This window comes from Enhydra lutris, unplaced genomic scaffold, assembly GCF_002288905.1.
Source record: "Enhydra lutris kenyoni isolate GAN:26980312 unplaced genomic scaffold, ASM228890v2 scaffoldscaffold57, whole genome shotgun sequence".
In the NCBI taxonomy this organism is placed as follows: domain Eukaryota; kingdom Metazoa; phylum Chordata; class Mammalia; order Carnivora; family Mustelidae; genus Enhydra; species Enhydra lutris.
In genome coordinates, this window is record NW_019154141.1 from 4,656,769 (window position 1) to 4,670,872 (window position 14,104).

The 14,104-nt window shown below is 36.8% G+C and overlaps 1 protein-coding gene across 1 annotated transcript in view; it reads left to right on the plus strand.

Moving 5' to 3' along the window:
• Nucleotides 1-904: 904 nt before the first annotated feature.
• LOC111158093 (ATP binding cassette subfamily A member 6) overlaps nucleotides 905-14,104 on the plus strand; it is a 56,497-nt gene continuing 43,297 nt past the window's right edge. Inside the window, exons 1-7 of the mRNA XM_022519928.1 lie at nucleotides 905-1,000; nucleotides 2,505-2,707; nucleotides 3,746-3,903; nucleotides 5,372-5,478; nucleotides 6,043-6,269; nucleotides 9,734-9,875; nucleotides 10,847-11,032. Coding sequence (XP_022375636.1) covers nucleotides 905-1,000; nucleotides 2,505-2,707; nucleotides 3,746-3,903; nucleotides 5,372-5,478; nucleotides 6,043-6,269; nucleotides 9,734-9,875; nucleotides 10,847-11,032 — 1,119 coding nt within the window. The remainder of the gene's footprint in view (nucleotides 1,001-2,504; nucleotides 2,708-3,745; nucleotides 3,904-5,371; nucleotides 5,479-6,042; nucleotides 6,270-9,733; nucleotides 9,876-10,846; nucleotides 11,033-14,104) is intronic.

A 14,104-nucleotide genomic window follows, 5' to 3' on the forward strand; every position in this document is an offset into this window, starting at 1 on the left:
TATAGGAAAATAGTAAAATTTGCTTCTCTACTAGCTGGGGAAGAATTGTCTGAATATTTTGTTATGCAAATCTAAAATAATTTAATTCTGAATATTAGAAAAACTGAAAAAAATAATCTCTGTTGGCTTATTTGCAAACATTTGGGCAAAATTACTTTCCATGTGATGCCTGTCTTTCTTCTTTCTTTCTTTCTTGCTTTCTTCTTACTTGGTCATTTTTCCTCAGTTATTTAGGTCCTTCTGAATTCAGAAAATTGATATGAGTTGGGTTTTTTGGTGTCTCACAATCAAGTTTCAGCTAGTTGGAGTCTGGATTCAGCTAGTTGAGACTAGAGCTGTTCAGTTTAATCTGGAAGGTAGTACTATAGGAGAACAGTTCATTGAGGTTACATCTAATGGACATAATTAATTATTCAAATGAATTTAATTAATCAGAATGTTGATTAATTTGGTTGGCTCTGGCATTTCTATTTAAATACAAAGAACAAAAATTTATTATTAATCAGATGAGAAATGATTCAATTACTCTATTCATATAGTTGAATTTCTGTTATAAAAGGTAAGAAAATATGAGGAATCTTATAGGTTTTAAAATCTAATGATATATTTTCCATTGTTGTACTCAGTATTTCTGTAAAAATTGTAAGACTGGCCACTATCTCCCCACCATTACCCACTCTCCCAAATAGCTTATTATGAGTAAAATTTTGCAGTCATGTGGTATTAAAATAATATTTTAAATACATTTTTTTGTTGTTCTTAAAGGTAGGGAATGTTTTCCCCCAAAATATGATCAAGATTTTTCTTTTCTTCCCCACTCTCCAAGGTTTTTCTTATTACATTTATTTGTCTAGTTTATGTTCCACCTTGTTTACCTTTTCCTTGTTTTTAAATGATAGGCTAAATGCATATGAAACAGAAAAGTGTGTATCAGCAAACTCAAGCACTTCTGTACAAGAATTTTCTTCAGAAATGGAGAATGAAAAGAGAGAGTTTATTGGTATGTTTGAAACTCTACCTCTTTCTGCAGCTCACATCATTCTTGTATTTTACTGTCAAATGATGCTCTTATTTTATATTTTAAGTAGCAGACTGGATTTATTGTTTTTAAGGTTGCCTCCCATCGTACGTGTTGAACCAAGAGACTCATAGCAGTCCATGAAACATAATGTAGAATTGCAAAAACTAAAAATATTACTCACTTTTTTAAAGAATAAGTGAAAATTTAATTGTATGGTAAATTATACCAACTATTAAAGCTGCTACCATATGTAATAAAGTTAGAGTAAGGAAATAATAAAAAGGATGGCTGACAGTCCGACAAATTTTAATTTGGGGGACTTATTTTCAAAGCCATGGATTTTATACACAGAGATTATTTCCAAGAATTATGACCAAGTAACACCACCGATGGTCAGTTCGCATTAGGTAGGTAGGCTTTCTACAGGTAATAACCCCAGATCTTAGGGGCTGAGCTCAGCAAAAATTTATTTTTCCCTCTGCTCATAGTCTAAATAACATTGGCAGTGAAACTGAAGTAGGTCTGCTAGGTGAAGGAGTCTCCTCCACACAACCATTTAGGAACCCAGCCTTCTTCACGCAGGGACACTGCCATCTCCCCAGGCCTTAGAGACCTCCCCTGGATACTCTGCATCCAGTCAGGTGGCCCGAAGTATGTGGGGGATCTGGGTGGCTCAGTCGTTTGAATGTCCGGCTCTTGATTTCAGTTCAGGTCATGATCTCAGGGTCATAGGATTGAGACCCTAGTGGGCTCTGTGCTCGGTGGAGACCCTGCTTAAGGGTCTCACCCTCTCCCCCACTCTCCATTAGTCCCTCCCCACCCCCACACTCTCTCTCTAAAATAAATACATAAATCTTAAAAAAAAAAAAAAGATCAGGAAGTACAGGGACTGAGAATATAGAAGGTTGTGCATGGTTCCTTGAGCCAGGCCTTGAAGGGGTGCATAGCATTTCTGCCCACATTCCATTGGCTAGAACTCAATCACTTGGTCCTGCTTAATTTCCAGAGGCTGGGAATGCTGTCTAGCATTGTGCTAAGCCGGAAGAGATTACCGATATTGGTGAGCTAATAGGCAGTCTCTCCCACTCAGTTTCTTTTCATGTTCTTTGATTTCCAATACAAGAATGTGACAACTGACAAAAATGTTGCTATTTGCCACCATGAATTCTGTCTGGAATAGTCTGTGTTTTATAGACTGTAAAGTCAGATGCCCATGCCTAAGAATTGCCGTCCTTTTAGTCACTCTGTTAGTTTCTGTGATGGCATCTGCGGTAGTTCATGATTTAATGCAAATTTTAGTTCTAGTGTTGGACAATAATATACATGGCAATGATCTCAGTATGCATCTTTTGTTGGGTTCCCTTTGCTCTGAAAAGCAGAGAATGAAGTGGAAAATTGGAATTTGTCTTCAACAGTTCGTTGGTATTGACTGAACTTTTTAAGGGAATATCATCTGAATTCATTCTTTTTTCCTCTGTTATAGGAATGGGCACTCCCAATACTTCTAGGGCTATACATGGGACTATTTTCACATTTCAGAGAAAATATGTATTTTCCTGAATTGCCTCCTCAAGATCTGGGAAGGGCAGATCATGTTAATAACTCTATAGCTATTGTATACACACCTGTCTCTGATCTAACCCAGGAGGTAATGAATAAAACAGCATTTGCACTTTTGAAAGGTAGGTGTACTAATGGCAATAAAGAATTACTGACATTATTTTATATCTTTTTTGATACAATGTAACTGTGTTTAATTTGAACTTACAGTGATCTATTATGCGAATTATTTAGGTATCATGATTAGCTTTTTCTTTCTCTCATAACAAGTAGCCTTGTAAACCCTTTCAGCTTAATGGGACTCCAGTTTAGGGAGTTCTACATTTCTACTGGAATTTACCTAAAACAATAAATTTATAATTTCAGATTTGTAGCATAGTGTCTAGGAGAACACATCATTTGTGGGTGCAGATGTTCTTAACATGGAAAATCAGTGATTAAGATTGATAACTCAGGAAAAAACATCTAAGTAAGAGAAATGAAGTCATGGTTATTAAACAGTAATTTCAGAACCATGAACAGTAAAGTTGGATAATCTCAAGATATCCTGTCCACATTTGGTATACTTTGTAAACATCTTTAAAGATTTTCATTCTAAATGAAGTCACTATGTAACTGAGATAACTATGGTAAAATGTGTGTTTCACTCCTGGGCAAGTGGGTGCAGTTTGGCTGTCTACTCTCTAATCCTTGATTCCTAACAGGTAACATTGCTGGCTGTTAGGGTCACTGTGCATGCGGTCTTAGTTTCCTCACAAGGCAAAGCTCAGATGATGTGTCTTTGCTTCAGGAAATCTGACATCTGAAATCCCTTGACTGTATAATAACTTCTCCAATTACCTCTATTTTTGTATCCCAATTCTCCAACACATACTTACCCTAGTGTCATATTTTTATAGACCTGAAACTTGCCATAATACTTGCCATTATTAAAAGAAAACACTAAATTCTCATGCATGTCTCCTGATTCTAGAATCTAAAACACTAAAAAAAAAAAAAACAACCACCTGCTTGTCTTTTGGGATCAGTTTAATTTAAATGGAAAATGATTTTAGTTTAATTCCAGTGAAAAATATCTGATGACACAGTTGGATATCATATCCCATTGTGGTGAAACTCTGTATAACCCTTCATGTCTATTTTCACCTTGTCATTCACAGAAAGAAAGATCGTTGGAGTACCGAACCAAAAATCCATGGATAAAATACTTCTAGACAATATCACAGGCATCGCGGGAATTGTCTTCAATGACACTTTCTCTTATAAGTTAAAATTTTTTCAGGGATATTACATTCCATTTTTGAAGGAAGATCTTTTCGCAGGTGACTTTCCATATAAAATGGCACATTTCATGTTTTTAACATAAGGGATAGGTCAGGATGGGCAACAGAGATGTTTTTGAGAGAACCTGAGAAAATAGAGAAAGCACGTTTTATTGCTAAACTTATTCCAAGGTCAGTCCTATCTTCCCACTAGAAGATGACTCTTAAAACATTATTGAATCATCTAATGTAAAGTGAATGCGTAGGTGAAAGTTACAGAGAGTGATGAAGACTGAGAGGTCCTAGCCTCAGCTGAAGTTCAGGTTCGCAGGAAAGGCAGGCATTGAACAGTAACGACAAGTGCAAGAAAAAGGTGCTGAGAGCAGGAGACTTAGACCAGATGTTCCTCATTGGCTGTGGGATTAGAGAAGTCCTGCCTGGCAAAGTGAGGTTTCAACTAATGAGAAGGAATAGCACATAGGGGGAGGGTGCTAAAGGCCGTGTATTTCAGAGAGAGGAAGTGCTGGTGTAAAGGGCTTGGGGTGACAACAGCCATCTGTTAGTATATTTGGAAGAAGAGCTGTTTAGCTGAACAGAGAACACGAACAGGAATGGGGCTGAAGTTACCCCAGGCCTAGATCTTGTGATGTTCTGCAAAGCTAGGGTGATGGAGGGCTGTGGTGGTTCTTTAATCAGGGCAGAGAAGTGATAACTCTCCCAGGCCTACGGGAGCTCTCTGGATATAGCCCAGAGAATGGATTGCAGAGGGGTCAGGGAGAATGCAAGGAAACATACCAGGGAGCCAATGGCGGCTTGGACCAGAGTGGAGGCAGCTGAGGAGAGGGAATGGTTTTGAGGACCTTTTTGGAAGCAGAATTGATATGGCTAATAGAGTTGGTTGTTCTCCATTCATTCACTGGGTGTCCACTCTGTGTCCTGCACTGTTCCGGCCCTGAGGATGGAGGTGACTGAAACGTAGAGCCTGCTTGCCTGAATCGCTCCAGTGAGGGACAGGGGGTGGGGCAAAAACAATGCCCTCTGCCAGGGGCTGATACAACCACCAAGTAAAATAGAGCAGACTTAGAAGACAGAGCCTGAACGCTCTTTTAGATGTTGTTACTTACGGTAGCCAGGAAAGACCTCTGTGCTGAATTTGCTTCTGAGAAGAGATAAGGGTAGAGGGAAAGAGTGAGCCATGGATCCATCTGTAGGGAGAACATATGAGCAAAACAGGTTGTAGCATTAGGGTGCATTTAGCATTTTGAGACAGAGCAAGGAATCTAGCATGGTTGGAGCAGAGTGTTTGCTTTCATCGTCTTTTTATTTTCTAAGACTTTTATGGAAGCTACGGTCTCCGTGAATAAAGTTGCCTCCGTAAGAATTTTCACTTGCTCCTCTTTTTTTCCGTGTGGCTGTAAGTTCTGACTGGTGGAGCCTTCTCTAGACTGATTTCTCTTGGACTCTTATTTTTTATTCTTGAATTGCTTTCACCTGATAATGTTGGTTATGCTCTTCTTTGGGCTCATAGCTCATTGCTGGAATCTGGATGATGATGAGCATTCCTGTTCTTTGTCCAAATACTGGAGTAGTGGATTTGTGGCTTTACAAGCCGCAATTAATGCTGCTATTATACAGGTAACGAAAGTTTTAAAGTTAATGTAAGCTAATTCCATAGGCATCCAGGTTGTGATGAAAGATGACATGTATTCAGGATTTCCTGTTTATATAATGAAATTGAGGCACCTGGGTGGCTCAGTTGGCTAAGCGGCTGCCTTCGACTCAGGTCATGAGCCGGGAGTCCTGGGATCCAGTCCTGCATCGGGCTCCCAGCTCCGTGGGGAGTCTGCTTCTCCCTCCGACCATCTCCCTTCTCACACTCTCACATTCTCTCTCTCAAATAAATAAAATCTTAAAACAAAACAAAAAACATATGCTGAAATTGGATTTAGGCAAAGGAACACATTGTTTTTGTTTTTAACTTTAAATTTTCAAGTAGTTCCAGAATGACAAGAAATTGCAGAAACAATGTTCAGGGAGGTCCCTGTACCCTTCACACAGTGTCTCTTGTTATATCTTGCATAACCACAGAATAATATTAAAATCGGGAAATTGATATTGCTATAATCTCCATAGCTTAATCAGATTTCACCAGTTTCTATTTTTTAAATAATGATTTTGCTTGTTTAAACCCTACTGTAGATCACAACAAATCACTCTGTGGTGGAAGAGTTGATGTCAATTACTGCTGTAAATATGAAGACTTTACCTTTTATGTATAAAGACGTTCTTCAAAAGGAGCTGTTTATTTTCTACTGCCTGCTTTACTTTTTCCCGTTTATATATTTTGTATCACTCAATGTTACAAAAGAGAGAAAAAAGTGCAAGGATTTTATGAAAATAATGGGTCTGCAAGAATCAGCCTTCTGGTGAGTGCAAATGAATAATCAGAAATTTGAAAGCAGTAAAAATGTGTTATTATTTCACAACATTACAGTTAAGCTTGACACATTGGCTATTTTTTTCTTTTGTGCTGATTTTTTGATTTACTCCTTTTAAAATTTTGTTATGCAAAATAGCGATTATGATTTGCTGAGCACTTTTCCCACGCCAAAGTATGTTACACTAATGCTATGATCGAGGTTCCAGGAAGATCAAAGAGGGTAAAAGAGTTGCCCAATATCAAATGGAAGATGTGTTCCAGAGCTGGGACTCCAACCCAGCTGCCCGGGTTGCAACTCTCCTGCTTCGTCTGCCCACAGTTATCATTTGATTTCTCCACACCTCCTCACGTTGAAAAAGTATGACCCTGTAATGGCTAGCTTATGTTCAGAGGTTTGGTCATGAGGGATATATATATTTTTTAAGATTTTATTTATTTATTTGACAGACAGAGATCACAAGTAGGCAGAGAGACAGGCAGAGAGAAGGGAGGGGAAGCAGGCTCCCTGCTGAGCAGAGAGCCCCATGCAGGGCTCAATCCCAGGACGCTGGGATTACCACCCAAACTGAAGGCAGAGGGTTGTATTTTTTACAGCACTTAAATGCCGTATGTTGAAAATGTGGCCAGCACATACAGCACTTAAATTATATTTAAATATTTAAATATATTTAAATATATGTATATTTATGTATATATCTATCTGTCTACATGTATTTTTATTACAATAAAAACAAGTAATTGAGGAGTAGAAACAAGGACCTAACAAAATGATAAGTAGGTAAGACTAGCAGGTAAAAATGCAGATCATGTGAGCTCTAAGCTTCCAAGAGGCCAAAGCAGAGAATTCTGCAACGCAGTCAGTTACAAAATCCATGTTATCCAGGAAAAGGAAAAAAAAAAGAAAAATAATCTGTTTATTTTACCCCCAAAGAAGCTTAACATTTTCAACATTGAATCCTAGACGATATTTCTTTGTATAGTACCCATATCAAGAAAAATAGTGTTTGTGGGGCGCCTGGGTGGCTCAGTGGGTTAAACCCTCTGCTTTCGGCTCAGGTCATGATCCCAGGGTCCTGAGATCAAGTCTCACATCCGTCTCTCTGCTCAGCAGGGAGCCTGCTTCCCTTCCTCTCTCTCTGCCTGCCTCTCTGCCTACTTGTGATCTCTGTCAAATAAATAAATAAAATCTTTAAAAAAAAAAGAAAGAAAATTAGTGCTTATGAATGTGGAGTCGACTATCTGGAATGGATAAGGAACTATTTGCAAGCCACATGTTCTCTGAAATAAAATTACGGTCTAGGAAATTTTAAATTTTCTATAAAGTGTATTTGGTTAAAGGAGGGAGTTTTGATTCTATTATACCGTAATCATGAAGTAGAAAAAAGAGGAAACATTTTCTGAAATGAAAAAGGAAGGAGAAAATTGGTTTGCAGTGGAACTTTAGCAAATGCAAAGGAATGAATGGAGTCTGTTTGGAGGAAAAAGCGGAATGGGGGGGAAGTCTGTGTAAAGAGGACTATTTTTCAGTCCAGTGAATATCCTATGGGGCAGCATCCTTGCAGTCTCCTGAGAATAGGTAGGCACAAGTCAACTCTAGATTAAAATCACAAAGGTATTGGATATTTAGATGTGGGTTCATTCTCAGGATAAATACTTCCTCCTATGCATGTAACCTAAATTTAGCAAAATGAATTTATATGTCCTTAAAACCAAGAGGGAAAAAATCTGAAATATTTTTATTAAGTATAGGGTGTCTATTGGAAATAAATTTTATGGCAGCCTTTTTTAAAGTAATGTAATAAATGTGAAGTGCATGAGAATTTCTGAGTTACTTTGTTAAATTACTTTATGTGATGTCTGAATTACTGCGTTTTTATCATGAAGGTTTTTATTGCTTTATTAACATCTCCCCCCACCCCACACTCTGCAATGAGTTCCCTTTTCTAGGTAATGTTTTAAGTTCCTTTATGTGTTAATTCTCCTACTCCATAGATTTTCAATTCCTACCTATAGTAGTTCCCTTCTGTACTCAGGAAGTGGATTCTGCAGAATGCCATATGCTTTCCAAAAATGCTGATGTTTCAAACAAAGGCTGAATCATTGTAATGACATGACCTTTAAAAAGAAGTTGAATAAGCAGTAATTAAACCTGTTGTACTGGGACATGTTGATGCAAGTTCCTGGTTTTAATAGTCTCGCTATTTTTTTCAGCTGTTGAATTCTCATTTAGTTAGGCAATTTTATGTAGAGGAAGGAGCTGTGAACTAGGAAGGGCTGCAACAAATCTTAATTTTGTTATTGATATACTTTGTTGACCCTGAAAAGGCCCATTAAGTACAATACGAACTACAGTTCACTTATCTGGAAAATGAGAGGCTTGGACTCAAACACCCTGCAGGCTTGATAGATCCAAGACTGAATACTATTTCTTAATAACTACCTCATAAACATGTGAACACCAGCACATCTAAACCAAAGCAGTGTGAACACTGAAGGGCATACCATTATTTATATCAGTTTAAGAAAGAAATCATAAATAAGAATAGCAATAATAGGATGGGCTTTATGGAGTTATAAAATTTCGATTTTCTACTATTAGGGAGAGTGGAGGTCCCACTAGCTGAGATCCTCAAAAATGTTCAAATTATCATCTGCCCCCAATGCTTCCATGGTTCCTGGATTGATCAGTAGCTGTTATATTTCCTGCCACATCTACAATTAGAATATCTCAGTAATATGTGATAGCACCAAACACACAAAAGCTTATTCCCTTCAATTCAGCCATTGCACTTTAGAGAAATTTTTGTGCTTTTTCCAAAAAAGATACATACAAGGATGTTCTTTTTTCTTTTCTTTCTTTCTTTCTTTCTTTTTTTTTTTTTAATTAATGTCAGAGGCAGAATTTAGTGCTTCATCAGTTGCATATAACACCCAGGACTCATTCCACTCATGCCCTCCTTAGCAAACCCTCAGTTTGTTTCCTAGAGTTCAGCGCCTCTTCTGGTGTGCCTCCCTCTCAATTTTCACCTTATTTTGTTTTTCTTTCCTAAGTGCAAGCGTGTTCTTAGCAACCATGCACCAGAAATAAAAATTGGAAGCAACCTGAAAAATGTCTATGATGAGGAAAACTTTGGGTAATATTCAGACAATGAAATATTACACAGCAATGTATAACATTGTTAACGGCAAGCAGCAGAAGGACACATACAAAATGATACAATTTATGTAGCATTCATCCCATTTATACAATATGTGAGCACAGAGCTGATGCCTAGCCAGTAGATAGCCGTACAGCCATGCCAGTGTGGTTGATTAGTAATACTGTAGTTACTAATCTAGGTGGCAAGTAGAAGGGTAAATATTGTGCTGTTCTTTAGATATTTTTGTATGTTTCAAATATTTCATAATGAAGTTGAAATCATTGAAATAACTTTTTGTCTTTTTTTTTAGGCTCTCCTGCGGCTTAATCTATGCTACCTTCATCTTCATTATTTCCATAATGATTACAGTTATTATAACATCTACCCAAATTATAGTCATGACGGGCTTCATGGTCATATTTACACTCTTTTTCTTATATGGCTTATCTTTGGTAAGTTCATACATGTATTACCACATTCTCTGTTTTAGATCTTAGCTATCTGTAGCAAAAAATAATTTCTCTGGAGGTTACTACAGTTATTTCCTTCATGTCTAGTGTGTGTGTGTTTGCTTCAGAAAGTCTATGAGTGTGAGAAAATGATGTAAATAAAATTGGACCTCTCTTTTGCATAAAGGTCTGAATTAATGTATGATGCATCAAAAAGAAAAAAAAAACTCTGATTCTGAAAATATTTTGACTCTAAGGCTTTTCTTTTCTTTTTTTTAATCTTATTTATTTATTTATCAGAGAGAGAGAGAGAGAGCAAGAGCACAAGCAGGCAGGCAGAGGCAGAGAGAGAAACAGCCTCCCCGCTGAGCAAGGAACCCGATGCAGGACTTGACCCCCGGACCCTGAGATCATGACCTGAGCTGAAAGCAGCAGCTTAACCAACTAAGCCACCCAGGTGTCCCAACTCTAAGGCTTTTCTAGAATATTTTAGTGAGGATGCCCTTGAGGGGTAGACCCATCTCCTTTCCCCAAAGTTCTCTGTAACGTGGTAGCTTTCACAGTATCTCCCTCTGACACTCCCCCTTGTCCGCACTCCCCATGTCATGCCTCTTCCTTCTTCTAAAACAGGAGCCTCTAAATTCTGCAGACGGTACATAGATGCTCTTTGTTAATACATTAATGTAGGTTCTCTCAATGTTTCCAGGTCTGCATATCTATTCTTTCCCCAACTCTCAGACAGCTTTTCCCCTGCCCTTTCTTTAACAACAAAAGCCCAGTAGCTGAGGAGGGCAAAAAAGGATTCTCTTTACTAAAGCATTGAGGCAAGAGCTGATCATTGTTATACATAAATATTTTCATCACTGTCTCACTGATAAATACTTGTGATGTAAAGATCCAGGTTTTTTTGTGCTGCCAATTCTCGGTGAACTAAATCTGTTGAACGACCAGATTATCTTCTCTCTCTCTTTCAGATTGCTCTAACGTTCCTGATGAGCGTGTTGTTAAAGAAAACTCTCCTCACCAATTTGGTTATGTTTCTCCTCAATATCTTTTGTGGGGGTGTGGGATTCACTGTGTATTATAGACAACTTCCTTCCTCTCTGGAGTGGATTTTGAGTTTTTGTAGCCCTTTTGCCTTCACTGCTGGAATGAGTAAGGTAAGAACATAGTTAATTCGTTTATTACTGAACTTTCAAAAGAATTTGCTATTTCATGACTCTTCACAGTCAAACATTTTCAAAATAAGAGCATTTATTCTAAACAGTTTTTTTCCCCTAAAGCTAGATTTGAAAATGTTATCATTGCATTATAGAAAAATCATCATCATACCAGGAAACTTGATTAAAACATCTTGACTAAGACAGATTTTCACATCTTGGGTGTATTTTCATTTTGAAGTATTCTCTTCTTATATTTCATATGCAACTGTTTCCCTTCCCTTGTACTTTACATAACAAAGGCATTCTCTAGTTTATTAAAAATTGTTGTGTAAACCTGTTTGAAATCTAAAATCTGAGAAGTTTTCAGAACTATCAAGAGCTTAACAAATAATTATTAAGTTTATCAAAATAATCATGAACCAGATCAAGAAGTAGAAGGATGCCACAATGTCAAGTCTCCAAACACTCCTTCCTCTTAAAGATAAAAGTGTTGTGATCATCACTTCTTGCCTTTTCATTTATCGCCTAATGTGTGTTTCTGAGTATAATTTTTTAGTGTTGCCTGTTTTCAACTTTATATAAGTGCTACTCTACAAAGTGTTTTTTGTTGTTTTTTTTTGTTTTTTGTTTTTTGTTTTTTTTTTAGATCTGGCTTTTTTCCCATTCAGCATTGTGTTTTCAGATCTTCCCCACAGTTGGAGTGTCACTGTAGTAGAGTCTCATGTAGTATTCAGTTGTGTGACTGTGCTATCGATTTTCTTATTGATGAACAAAAATATTTTCCAGTTTTTGACTAATATTAGTTCTGCCAAAAAAAATTCCTACACATGTTTCCTAGTGAATATGGGCATTCAATTCTCTTTGGTATCTATGTAGGAGTTGAATAGCAGGACTTAGGATATGTATCTTAATCATCATAGCTACTGCCAAATAGTTTTCCAAAGTGATTGCATCAATTTACTTTTGCACCAAGAGTTCAGAGTTACACATGTTTACTGGCCTTTGGTATTGTCAGTTGTCCAAATTTTAGCCTTTCCGGTAGATCTGTGGGAATAAACTTTGTGGTATTAATTTGCATTTTCCTGATTTTTTTAATGAAATTTAATTCTCTTTCGTATGTGTAGAGGTATTTTGGGGTTTTTCTCTTTTATAAAGTGCCTATCCGGGTCTTGCCCCCATTTTTTAAAAAAGATTTTATATTTATTCACTTGAGAGAGAGAAAGAGCAAAAGTAAGAACATGAGGGGGGGAGGGGCAGAGGGAGAAGCAGACTCCCTGCTGAGCAGGGATGGAACCTGAGCAGGGATGGAACCCCAGGACGCAGGGATGGAAACCTGAACCAAAAGCAGACATTTCACCAGCTAAGGCATCCAGGTTCCCTTTTCCCCCATTTTTTACCTAACTTTTTTTTAATCTTTTCCTCATTACTTTGTAGGAATTTCTTATATATCCTGCATATGAGACATTTTTCGGTTACTCATTGCTGACATTTTTACTCTTTTAATGGTGTTTTAATGAACAAGTTTCTTAATTTTGATAAAGTCCAGTTTGTCAAGTTTTCTTCTCTGTAGAGAGTTTTCTTCTCTGCTTTTATACCTTTAAGAAATCATTGCATTCCCCAAGATTATAAAGATATTCCCCCATTTTTATATGAAAGCTCAGTTGATTAGGCTTTTATATTCAGATACAAAATCTATTTCAAAATAACTTTTGTGTATCTACAGGTAGAAAGAATATTAATTTTTCTACATGAATATCCAATTTCTCCTATTTCATTTATTGAAAAGGCATTCTTTCCCTGAATGGATTGCAGTATTTCCTTTGTCACAGCTCAACCAATCATGTATTGACCTGTCTGTCCTTGCTCTGTTGCCACATTGTCTTAATTGCTTTTACTGATCTGTCTTGATATCTGCTAGTAATAATTTTACCACTTGATTTTCTTTTCCAAGAAAGTCTTTTCTATTCTAGGGTCTTTGAATGATGTAAATTTTAGAATTAACTTATCAAGTTATACACGCACCTATGTATGTGTGCACAAAGCTGTTGACATTTTGGTACAGTTGAATTTTTCAATCAATTTGAGGGAAATGGACACTTTTTAAAGAAACTTAGTTTTTTATTTAAGAGAAAGAGAGAATGTGAGAGAGAAAGGAAGAGAGCACTTGCAGCAGGGAGGGGTAGAGGGAGAGAGAGAATCTCATGCAGACTCCCCACTGAGCATGGAGTCGATCTCAGGAGTGGATCCCATGACTCTGACTCATTTTTTATATATTCCAAAGCTTCTGATACTTTTGATGCCATTATAAATAGTATGTGTGTTTAAATTATTATCTTTAAATGTTTGTTGTTAATGTAGAGATGCAACTGATTTCTGTAAAAAACAGAAATCACTGTATCCAGTATTCTTGCTATATTCTTTTATTAAAACTAGTATTTTTCTGAGCTTTATTTTGGGATTTTCTTACATATAGTCATGATGTCTACAAATAATGATAGTTTTTTCCTTTTTGCAGTTCTTATGCCAGTTTTTTTTTTTTTTTTTTTTTGGTCTTATCATGGAGACTGGGACCTTTAGTACAATGTTGAATAGAAATGAAAGCAAAGGAAAAGCTTTTAACATTTCGTAATAAGCATGACTTTTGATGTTGGTCTTTGTACATCTGTTTTACCAGGTTAAAGAAGATTGCTTATTTTCTTAGTTTGTGAAGAGACTTTCTTCATTATAAGTGGATATTAAATTGTGTCAAATGATTTTTGTGCATGTTCAACGATTAGCCACATTAGTGTCTCCTTCAATCTGTTTTATGCTGAATTACATAGATTGATCTTAAAATTCCAACCCAGACTTGTGTTCCCAGAATAAACTCAAATTTGTCATTGAATGTTAAGATTTTAACATAAATAGGGTTGTATATTGTCTAGTGCGAGGAACTAAGCTTGAGAGCTGGACTTCCTTTGTTCTGAGTTCACCTTTGCTGCTCCTTACTATGTAATTTTGACTTTCGTTGTTTAAGCTACTCAATTTCTATTTGCTTCACTTTCACCATATGTAAAATGCACATAAAAA